The 11,393-nt window shown below is 38.8% G+C and overlaps 2 protein-coding genes across 2 annotated transcripts in view; one reads left to right on the plus strand and one right to left on the minus strand.

The window, feature by feature from the left end:
* Window positions 1-6,175, plus strand: part of kcnip4a (potassium voltage-gated channel interacting protein 4a) — a 265,716-nt gene extending 259,541 nt beyond the window's left edge. Inside the window, exons 6-9 of the mRNA XM_037675969.1 lie at window positions 1,207-1,314; window positions 5,324-5,428; window positions 5,501-5,563; window positions 5,650-6,175. Of these exons, the coding sequence (XP_037531897.1) occupies window positions 1,207-1,314; window positions 5,324-5,428; window positions 5,501-5,563; window positions 5,650-5,697 (324 nt within the window). The 3' untranslated portion in view covers window positions 5,698-6,175. The remainder of the gene's footprint in view (window positions 1-1,206; window positions 1,315-5,323; window positions 5,429-5,500; window positions 5,564-5,649) is intronic.
* Window positions 6,176-9,470: 3,295 nt separating this feature from the next.
* sec24d (SEC24 homolog D, COPII coat complex component) overlaps window positions 9,471-11,393 on the minus strand; it is a 79,177-nt gene continuing 77,254 nt past the window's right edge. The window contains exons 20-21 of the mRNA XM_037686456.1: window positions 10,938-11,027; window positions 9,471-10,431 (exon numbers count right to left, since the gene is read on the minus strand). Coding sequence (XP_037542384.1) covers window positions 10,291-10,431; window positions 10,938-11,027 — 231 coding nt within the window. The 3' untranslated portion in view covers window positions 9,471-10,290. The remainder of the gene's footprint in view (window positions 10,432-10,937; window positions 11,028-11,393) is intronic.

The raw sequence follows: 11,393 nt of genomic DNA on the forward strand, positions 1-11,393 counted from the left end.
ATCCATCTATCCTCTCTATCCATCCATCTATCCTCTCTATCCATCCATCTATCCTCTCTATCCATCCATCTATCCTCTCTATCCATCCATCTATCCTCTCTATCCATCCATCTATCCTCTCTATCCATCTATCCTTGCTGTGGTCAGATGAAACTGAAACTAAACCTTTGGGCCATCAAGGACAACACTTGCCTCCTCCCATGATGCTAAGAGTACAATCCCCCCAGTGGTCTTCTTTGTCCCCTATGTTACTGTTTGTACATCAACAGAAGCATGCCTTAGAAAAATCTTTTTTAAACTCCATGTTGTGATGCAGCTACATGTCTAGGGGGTGTACTATAGCAGCCTGCTGTACGTTTGATTACCTGGTGCTAAAAAGATAACGAACGGAAAACGACAAAGGGGGACGTTGATTGGAAATTCCAGAAATTTCAAGAGTAAAACCCCAAACTGGTGCTGCACTCACCAAGACATTCCTCTAAAGCAGGAGTGTCAAACTCACTTACAAGAGGGGGCCTAAATTAAAACATTTCTCAAAGTAAGGGCCAATTTCAGAAACCACACTAACTCAGAAACCCAACATCTGTTCTTGGTTACAGGTTCCTCAACAAGAGTTTGATTGGTCTCATTTGATGTTTTCAACATCATAATCAAAGATTACTGAAAAAATGAAAGCGATAGAAGTATTTTAAATTTCACATATCATCTTGTGGGCCAGAGAAGATGTCAACGAGGGCCACATATGGCCCCCGGGCCTTGAGTTTGACACACATTCTCTAAACATGCAGATCCAATCTCTTTTTAACCAAGTTGTTTTGCAACATTCTATTAATATTCATAAAGGACACATATTTGCTTATTAGGACGGAGAAGCTGTCATTCCTCCAAAAGCCCCCCCCCCCCCCCCCCGAGTTTAAATGTCCACTCTGCTCACAAACATGTGGATTCCCAGAGGGCCCACTCAGAATATGAGCCTTCAAATCATTTGAATAATGAGGTATTTTTGATTTATAACGCCTCCACTTCTGCCGTTTCATCATTCGCCTCTAATTAATATCCACCATAATGTCTGCTTGCAGAAAGGCCGACGCATAAAGGATGTTTTTGTTTATCTCATGGGTTTTTTGACTGTGCGTTTACTGATGTGGAGTTTTTCTTCAGTGTGATGTTGTTCAAGCGTAAATGAACGGTGTTTGTGTGTTGCAGGATTTTGTTATGGGGCTTTCAATCCTCCTGCGAGGCACGGTGCAGGAGAAACTCATCTGGGCCTTCAACCTTTATGATATCAATAAAGATGGATACATCACTAAAGAGGTGCCGTATGTCTTAATCACTGTCAGTAATGGAAGGCTTTAGTTTAAGAAAAGGTCGCTTTTCTCCACTGAATTAGGGTTTTTTTTGTAAATATGGCAGCAGAACGTTTGAGCTGTGTAACTTTCACTAAACCTTCTCTTTTTAAAGACTGGTTCATATTAATGCCTTATTTTTGTTACAAAAAAGCAAATTTCTCATGCGAGTGAATATTTTTTTTGATCCATCTGTTCTGTATGGGTTCTACTTTGCATGCACTAAACAGCTATGATCAACTTTCAGATGTGTTACTTACCTGGTTCTTTGTACAAAGTAGTATAAAGTACTAATGACGTCTACAGTGAAGGCTCAGGGGACGACATTAAGTTTGGAAATGTTTGGTTACAAACGAAAGTGTTCGGCCCGTCTTCACTGTGTTCTGGCTCCAGATTAAACGATTGGAATTCAACCAGGAATTCAGTCAGCTTTTAGAAATCTGCAGAGATACTGACTCAGTGGCTGATGAGAGATTTCAGTCCAAGAGTATTACTTTTTATAAATAAGTAAAATACCAGCTCTTCATTGTGTGTAATGAAGAACCCTTAATCAAGGTGATTTTATAATGAGCTACACTACTCAAGTCTTAAAGCGCGCTTATATTTTGCTTCCAACAAGGTTTTCCATCTTGTTTTAAAGTGGCCTTGTTCAGCAACTCTTTCTGAAGGACTTTAGTTTTTCTTTGGACTTTGATCTGACCCACTCCTGCCCCGTTATTGTGCTTTACCACGCAGCAGATTGAGCAGTTGGTGCTTTAAAATAATAAAAGAGGAAAGTTGGCAATTGAAGGACAAAAGTATGCAAACGGTGTCTGAACGTCAGAGGAACAAGAACCTGACACCACCTGATACGTGTCTCATCTTTCCACTATAATCACCTTGTTGGGCTAAAATACTATTTTGTGTTTGCTAAACTGTTATTTTGGGATTTTCAAAATAAATAGTACCCAAAAATGGAAGAAAAAAAAAAAGCATTGTTTTTGACAGGCCCTTGTTCAGTGGTGGAGAAAGTACTCAAACACTGTACTTAAGTAAAAGTACAAATAAACAGAAAAAAAATGTACTCTAGTAAAAGTAGAAGTACCACATTAACATTTTTACTTAAGTAAAAGTAAATGAGTACTTGCTTTTAAAATACTGAATGTATTACTTACTTGTATTACTACTGGGGAGAGGTGGCGCAGAGGTTAGAGAGGTGGGCTTGTGATCCGAAGATCGCCGGTTCACGCCCCGGCCCCGACAACATCAAAATTGTGGGTGGGGTAGGTGAAACACCCACACTTGCCTCCACCCTCATTCGCCCCACTCTGGGCCCCATGAGCAAGGCCCTTAACCCCACCATGTGCTCCCTAAACAGGTCTCTCTTGCAAATGAGTTCTCGTGGCTCAATGAGACTAACCTGGATAAATAAAGGCTAAATGAAAAAAATTACTTAATGCAATGGTCTACAATATCATTAAATGTACCTACCTTATGTACATTTTCTGTAATACATTAATAGTGTTGAGCCATTTTAATGAAGGATGCTGCAGATAATACATGTTTTTATTGTGTTTACTCTGTGACACAGTTCACACTTGGACTTGTGATTCTGTGAATCAGAATTTCAGGGACGACCTGCAGAGTTAAATGTCATTAATCAAAATGTCATTTTAACTGCAGTAAACACATTTAAGTAAAAGTTGTCTGCCTGAACAAAAGGAGCATTAGACACAACAAAGGAACAGTCACTGATCATTTCAACTCCAGTTTGTCATCAACTCTATTTAAAATACTGTCTATTCAATCTTGTAGTGGGTCAATAATGAACAATATTTTAACTTCCTGACACCATTTTTAAAACTTGGACCTGAGTGTTGAGCCATTTGGAGACATCTCTTGTCTCCTAACATCATGAACTGACATATTTTAATTCTGCAGCAAGAATTTCTTGTTCAAGTTCAGAAGAAGTTGGTTTTCAAAGATTTTTGAGTCCAGTCTGGCTCTAATGGGGAGAGAGAATCTGTCCTGCTGTACTGAACAGTCTGTCAATAAGCCATGGGTGGAGCATATCTTCTGGCTGACTCTCTGTGGTGGAATCCAGTTTGGGTGTGTTAGTGGTGCTGCAGGTGCACCCAGCTCAGTGACATATATACTAGAATATATGTCATTGGCCCAGCTCTTCTTGAAGGCGGGTCTAACGTTACCTGTCCACTTTGCAGTGATTCAATGGACCAGCTCCCCTCTCACCATTGGTCACTTTCAAAGTAACAAACATCAAAAAGCCGCAACATGAATGTAACTTGTGATGCAACGCGTTATAGAAATGTAGTGTAGTAGAAAGTACAGATACTTGAAGTAAAATGTAGTGGAGTAAAAGTATAAAGTGCCCACATTTAACTCTACTTAAGTAAAGTACAGATACATGAAAAATGTACTTAAGTACAGTAACAAAGTATTTGTACTTAGTTACATTCCACCACTGCCCTTGTTAATGACCATCTAGTGCTTTAGGTAGTAACTAACTAAAGAAAAAGTAAACTTGGTGGAAAAGTTTGTCAAATTGCCATTTTTGGCACTTTTCATAAAGTCAACTGAAAGTGAGGACAAAATTCAGAGATTCAGATGTTCTTTATTCGTCATTTACACCACATGTGGTACACGTGGTAGAACCATATTGTTTACACAGGGTCCCAGTTACATCCAACAATAAAATGTAAAAAAAAAAATAAAAAAAACAGTAATAAGATCTAAAATATGAACTAAGAAAATATCAGCTAAAAATATGCTAAGCACTAATAGCATTAAAAAAACAATACGTCAAACAGCAGCACGAACATGAGTCTGTGTGAGCAGATGAGCATGAATGAACACAGCAACATGAAGCAGATCAGCAGCAACATGAAACAGATCAGCAGCAACATGAAACAGATCAGCAGCAACATGTGATTTTTCACAGTGATTATTCTGGTTAGAGATTCATGAGTCTAACAGCCTCAGGGTAGAAGCTGTTCCTCAGTCTAGTGGTTCTACACTTAATGCTCCTTAACCTCCTTCCTGAGGGGAGCAGGACAAAAAGTGTGTGTGCTGGGTGAGTGGAGTCCTTCATGATGCAGGTGGCCCTCTTCCTGCATCTGGAGGTGTAGAGGTCTGTGATGGTGGGGAGACTGACTCCAAATGTTTTTGTGGCAGGCTGCCGATAACAAATCTAGCTAGTTACTCACCTGCTAGCTAAAAATCTGATTGAAGTTTGGTTCATTGGTGCTTTTTTGTTTAAACTGAGACAACACAGGTTTATCTCTTGAGTTTAATAGTGTTTTTATGCTTGAATGTGTCATAGGTCAGTGTTAAATGCCTTCACTTAAAATAAAAAAAACTTCTGAGAATGAGTAAAACATACCTATATGGAAGAGGATTAGGGCCACTGTACAAAAAAATTATTTTTAAATCCTGAATCAGAATTACCGTACTGGTATGTGTTGAAAAAAAGTCAAAATTAGATTGAGGTATTGTGACTTTAATCTCAGAATTAAGGAAAAAAATACAGTATCATTGTGGCTCTAATCCTTTCTGTATACAGAAGAGGATCAGTGACACTGTAATTTTTTTTTCTCCTGAATTCTGATTTTAATCTCAAAATGTTGAGATTAAAGTCAGAATTCAGGTGGGGGGAGGGGGGGAGAGGTTTTTTTTGCACCATGGCTCTAATCCTTTTCAGTACAAACAAGCAACCAAAGAGACCAAAATAAAACTGAAAGTCTTCCACAAAGCCTGAAAAACTCTTGATCAAAAGTACTTCAAGGCAAATTCTAGCTTCTTGAAAGCAGAGTATAAAAAAACACTGAAAACTTTTAGACTGAGCTTCATTTACTAGCAAGTATCTTAGATTATAATCATCAATGGTGAATGTCTAAGAAATCCCCCCCACCCCCACCCCCAATAACCTAAAATTTTCTGGTCATTTTTCACAAACTGTCTTTTTTTTTCACGTGCAACAGGAAATGCTGGATATCATGAAGGCCATCTATGACATGATGGGTAAATGCACGTACCCGGTCCTGAAGGAGGAGACGCCCCGTCAGCACGTAGAAGTCTTCTTTCAGGCAAGTGCTTCTCCGGACGTATTTTTCAAGCAAAGCTGTGGGAATCCTTCATGGTTTCTTTGTCACCAACAGAAGATGGATAAGAATAAAGACGGAGTGGTAACCATAGACGAGTTCATCGACTGTTGCCAAAATGTAAGCTGGATTCTCACAAATCTGCTTTTTCTTACCGTTGGCCTGAATTCAGCGTTCTTCGTGACATTGTCTCTTTGTATCCTCAGGATGAAAACATCATGCGATCAATGCACCTCTTTGAAAATGTTCTCTAACTCCTGGCTGCCCGTGGAAGCTTTTTTTGGAAGAGAACATCATCTTTCGCATGGCCCAATTACTGACTTGGACTCGTACTGTGTACAGTGTGCTATGCAGACTTTTGACCATAGATAAAATGTTGTTCATTACTGTGGGCCACAATTAGGAGGCTGCGTGGTGAGAACACTCTGGAATGAACCGCTTTTTACTCCGATTATTTCAAACAGCCAGCTGGAGACAAAACACTGGAGAACACGATTCAAAGTAAAGGAGGGAAACTCTTTTCTTGGGTATAAATCGATTTTCACTACAAGTTTATGGTTTTAAATATAGTTTTATTTTCCGCCAAGTGAAATCACTGACTTCTCAGAGCATCGAACTATTAAACACAAGATCTGATTTAGTGTCACATGGACCAGTTTAAAGATTCCAGAGTGTTCCTACTGACCGAGTGGGATTTAGGATTCTGCTTTTATATGAAAGACTAAGATGAAAAGAAAAACATGTACCATTCTGAGCTGTATATATTAAAGATAAAACATTAGGTAAGAGTTAAATTTAAACTTTTCAGACTTTGTTCACGTTTATTTGCCAGTTAGACAACACAAGAATTGTACTGATGTCAAAATTGGACCATAATCAACGGTTTGTCTCGTACGGAGCTCGCCATGGGCCAGGGAGCGCAATGTAACAATGGAGGCCATTAAATGTGTTCCTTTAATGAACTGTGGGTATGGGTTTGCAAAAACATTTGAGTTCATGCACACCGGCTGACGCGTTGAGCTTTGTTTTCTAGTCGGAAGCTGAGGGAGTAGATCTAAACGGAAAACAAACAAGTGTTTAGAAGCCATCTTTAAGTTGCAGTACTTTATGTGGCTGTATTTAATGCTCAGTAATATCACTAGCAATGACCGGAGCGTCACCTAATTGAATTAAATTCATGTTTTAGTCTTGAGCCCTGTCCACTAAACCCAAAACGTGATCATCCTCCACACCTACTAGCAGTGTTTCAGAATTTTTGTTCAAACTGTTGGTTTCTTTAGTGACATGAAAAGTACAGTAGTCCCTTCATTATCGTGGGGGTTACATTCCAGACACCCCCGTGAAAGGTGGAAAAGTGAAGTAGGAACGCTATATTTTAGTATTCATATATATTTTAAGGCTTAATAAACCCTTCCCACACTCTTGCAATGTTCTAAACTCTTAAACCTACAGTATGTCATTTTAACAACATACATATATTTTGTGATGAAGCTCACCGTCCAGGTTGATTTGCACGTGGAGAATTGAGCTTCAGGGTTATTTGCAACCTTCCTGCCAGTTCTGTGAACTTAATAGCGCAGATTTGCGTTGCAAAACTTTCCCTCCCATTTCAGCACAAAGCAGTGGCCGGAAGCACTGTTGGCTTCTGGGTAGTGTAGTGCTTTTGACTGGCAAAACAGTGTAGGCTTATTAAAAGAAAACTACAAAATGGCGGCGCCTGTCCAAAGCATTTATTTTTTGTTAACTCTTTATCCCATACCGTCCCAATCACACGAGTATTATTAAAGTTGACAATCGTTAAAAAAACGTGGAAGGACTACTTTATTGGCTTTGACGTTTGCAGCGTTAAAACAAATAGGTTTATTTAGATTTAAGGTATTGTCCAACTTCACTGAAGCAAATGTGTGCACACGATTTCTCAAACTGTTTTTTTTTTTAATTGTAACCTTTATTTTTATTTTGCTCCGTGGCACTTGGCGGGTTCCGTAGTTTTAAGCACACTGGTGTTAGAGTATGATGTTCAACGAAAAGGACTTGGTAAAAAAAAAAAAGAGCGAGAGAAAGCTGCTTTTAGTGTATTTTTATTTATGTATGTACATTTCCTGTAAAGTAAACAATCATGTTATTTTTATTTATTAGCCCTGTGGAGGAGTTTTTACTGAGAGCAGAGTTGAGGTCATTGAGTTGTACAGTATTAAAAGAGTTTGCTCTTGGGTTAATTCCAGGTCTTTAGGTTTGTTTCTGTAACGATAAACTTTGTATTATATTCATTACTTTAGGTTGTCGACTGAACTGATCCTTTTATTGTTTACACTTATCAGCCTGATTAACTCCAGATTAAACCACTGATTGGCAATGAATGGGTGTGGTGGGGGGGGGGGGGGTATGCTGTGTTAAAGTCAGTTATAGAGACAGGTCTGGACATTATGTTACGGAGTGTTTTCATGACATTTTCTGTTTGTTATTTTTACTCGCAGTAACATGGATGTTAGAAACGGGAAGATTCAAACTACCCAGGAATGTGAGGGATTTATAGATTTATGAATATTTTGAAGGATTTAACATGTTATTTATTAAAGTGCTCACATGTTGGGAGTCACACTCACAGAACGTTTGATTTTAGTAAAGAAAACCAGACTTTTCCTGGGTGTATTTGTATATTTTTGGCCATTTTAATTTCAAAATGTTTTAAGTTTCAAGTTAAATTTCCAAAATAGGTTCAATTTCTGGGTAAAAAAAAACTAAAACATCCACTTACAGACTATCTTAAAAGACAGTTTTAGAAACTAATTCCCCATTTGTGATTATTTTGAGATTAATAAATGCTGAAGCAGTTGAGAGCTGCTCCAAGTAGAACTATCAAGTCATGCCCCCTTGTGGTGGCGACACGACATTACACACAGGTACCCAAACATCCAGTTTCAACTTATTTTAGTTAAAATTGACATTTCTATTTGTTTAAAAGCGTTTGCAAACAAACCATAAACAGCAGCGACAGTCCAAAGTTTTAATTACCAAAAGCTTGTTTACATTTGGAGATGAAATGTACACAGAAACATTAAGACTGCTCCACAAGGAGCCTTTTCAGTTCGACTCCAATCACCTGAGATAAGTCTGAAACAAACCAAACGCATCGACCTCACGTCCTCTTGACTAAAACATCTCAGTCATTAACACATAAGGCAGGTGGTGATGTTTAAAGAACAAAAATTGCACTTTTATTATACAAATAAATGTAATGGACGCACTTATGACAGATTTATCAGAGGAATATAATGAATTATGTCAAGAATTACTTATAAAAACAAGAAATGTGATAGTATTTTACTGTACAGTACGGGAATGTTAAGTAATTAAACAAGATTGATGACTCTTGTTGGGTAAAAGTAAACTTCCTATTCACTGAAGGTGAGCTGATAAAACAATCATTGGAGCTGCGTGATATATCAAAGTTATTGCGATATTCTGCGCAGCATCAGCATCACAAGTTATTTTTCAGTTTGGATGTTGCAGTCAGTAAACACTCGGTGCTCTTGACGCCCACACACAGAGTGACGTGAATATCATCGTGATATTTATTATCACAGTCATGTTTATTCTAATATTGGCCAGAGTTAGTATTGTTTAAAAAGTATTCTGTCTAAACAGAGACTGACTTGGAGTTGCACGATATATCCAAAATTATTTTCTTTTTCTTTGCAGTAATCAGTAACACAAAGGCAATGGTTCCCAACCATGGTCCCTGAGGAACGCCATCCTGCATGTTTTAGTCGTTACCCTGCTTTGGCAGAACTTGAAGTAATAAAATCACTGAATCAAGTGTGTTGGAGCAAGGAAACAACTAAAACATGCAGGATGGTGTTCCTCAAGGACCAGTGTTGGGAACTAATCACATTTTAAGTTACATGTATCAATTGGTGGATTCTCACTACTAAACGACAGCACAGAGGATTTGGATTTATCGCAGTATTCTGTAAGGTCCAACTTGTGTTATTTTACTACGACTTTGGCAATGTTTTTTTTTTCCTTTCCTATGAGTGTGTGCAAATTTCTGTAAACTTGTAAAATGAATGACTCAGGCTGGAACAGAATGCTAAAAGCCTTTCAACACTGCAGTCATTCATCTTGCTCAAAGTTTTCTCCATCAACTCCGTCTCGAGGACTGAAGAAAAACATTTTGTGTTTCTCCTCTCGTCCTTGTTTGCTGCAGTCTGTCCGGTCGCAGCGACAGCTGAGCTTGCTTCATTATACGCTCAGAACGCCAAAACAAAACGCTTTCTGCATCGCTGCACGGAGCGAGGAGAGAACTCGGCCATAAATGGTCAAAGAATGCGACTTCAGTGGGGGGGTCGGGTGTGAATCTGACGTGGTGTAATAACAGGACAAACTTTCAGTCGTCTGGCTCATTCTTACATTTTCATGTTTTTATCCAACGCACTTCAGTTAGACAGCAAATAATATTTACAGAGACTCTCACACCCCGTCTCCTCAGGAGAGCATGAAGTAAAGATGTAGCCCCCAAAACAGCTTTGGTCTTTTCTAAACGTATCAGATGAAATGGAAATAAACTCTGTAAGGAAGTGATTGCGCAGTGGAAGTATTGCTCCTGCCGGTGGGCCTAATGCCACGACGGTTTCAGCCTTAAGAGCTGAGGTGGTTCCGGTCCGTTCATCTCACTGCGTGTTGTCCAAGTCAACGCTCCACATTTACTCAGCCCTCCTGAGTGATAAATATTGAAAGATTAAAGCTGTTGGATTCCCAACTGTTTCTGTTTGGATGGCTTTGGACCTTTGTGTGGATCACCTGAACTATTAAAGTCTTACAGAGACGAAGTCCCTCAGGTCGGGTTAGGTGAGCAGCTGCCTGATCTCTCTGTGAACGTAGCAGAGGAAGTCCACGTAGGACGCTCCGCCGTGCAAACCTTTATCCTCCACCAGCAGCTGACGGAACAGCACCTCCGGTTTGTCTCTCTGCCTCACGATCTGCAGCTAAACGGAGCAGAAAAAAGTTAACGCGACGCGTTCTCAAACATCTTGAAAACAAAATCACGGGTTTTTTTTAAGTTCATAACCACTCATTGTTGGTAAAATCTTATTAAACATTAAAAACTACCAACTGCGTGTAAAATTAACAATTAGCTTCTTGATTAAACTGATCTGGTTACAAACATCTGGGACTACCCAGAAGGCTTCCAAGTTCAAAAGTAAAACGTGAAAATGTTTCATCGTCAGCTCCAAACTGATTTAAAATCCGTTTCTGTAACATCTCTGAGCTGAGTCGAGGTTTATTCTGCAACAAGTTGAATAAAAACAGTAGTTTTTAGTTTTAAGTCTGTTTCTTCCCATTTCCACTAGAGGGCAGTTAAACTCCATCTTTACTATTTATTTATTTACCTCTATTTCGTTCAATAACATTTTGTGCAAGTTTAAGATAGAAAACAAATACGTGAAAAAAACTGCTAAAAAGTTGTATCAGTGTTCTGTGTTGGATTTACCTTCATGGAGTTCGGCCTCTTCTCAAGAAGATCGTTGACGATGAGGCGCACCTTCTTCGACAGCGGGTTGTCCAGCTCCGGCAGCGAATTCTGGAAAACATTAGAAACAAACAGTTCAACCGATGTGCAATTCTGTAAATAATTAAATCCAACATCCCATCATAACTGATGTGAGGACAGACAAACAACCGTCCCCTAAAGATCTCAGAATTAAGAAGTCGCTCCGCCTCCTAAAGACACCGGTTCCAAACTTTAATCTCTAGATTTGTTTGAAACAAAAGGTTTCTATAAATTTATGGCAGATGTTTCTACTCAAGTCCTGCTTATTGTTTGTTTATATACATAAACTGCAAACAAAGGGATTACAAAGTTCTTGCTTTTTTAATGAATTTATGGCTTTAAAAAAAAACCAGACATAATTGACCTTTTTTATTAACAGATTTTAACCGGATTTAT

The sequence above is a fragment of the Nematolebias whitei genome, chromosome 1 (assembly GCF_014905685.2).
Source record: "Nematolebias whitei isolate Nwh7 chromosome 1, NemWhi1, whole genome shotgun sequence".
Taxonomy (NCBI): Eukaryota; Metazoa; Chordata; class Actinopteri; order Cyprinodontiformes; family Rivulidae; genus Nematolebias; species Nematolebias whitei.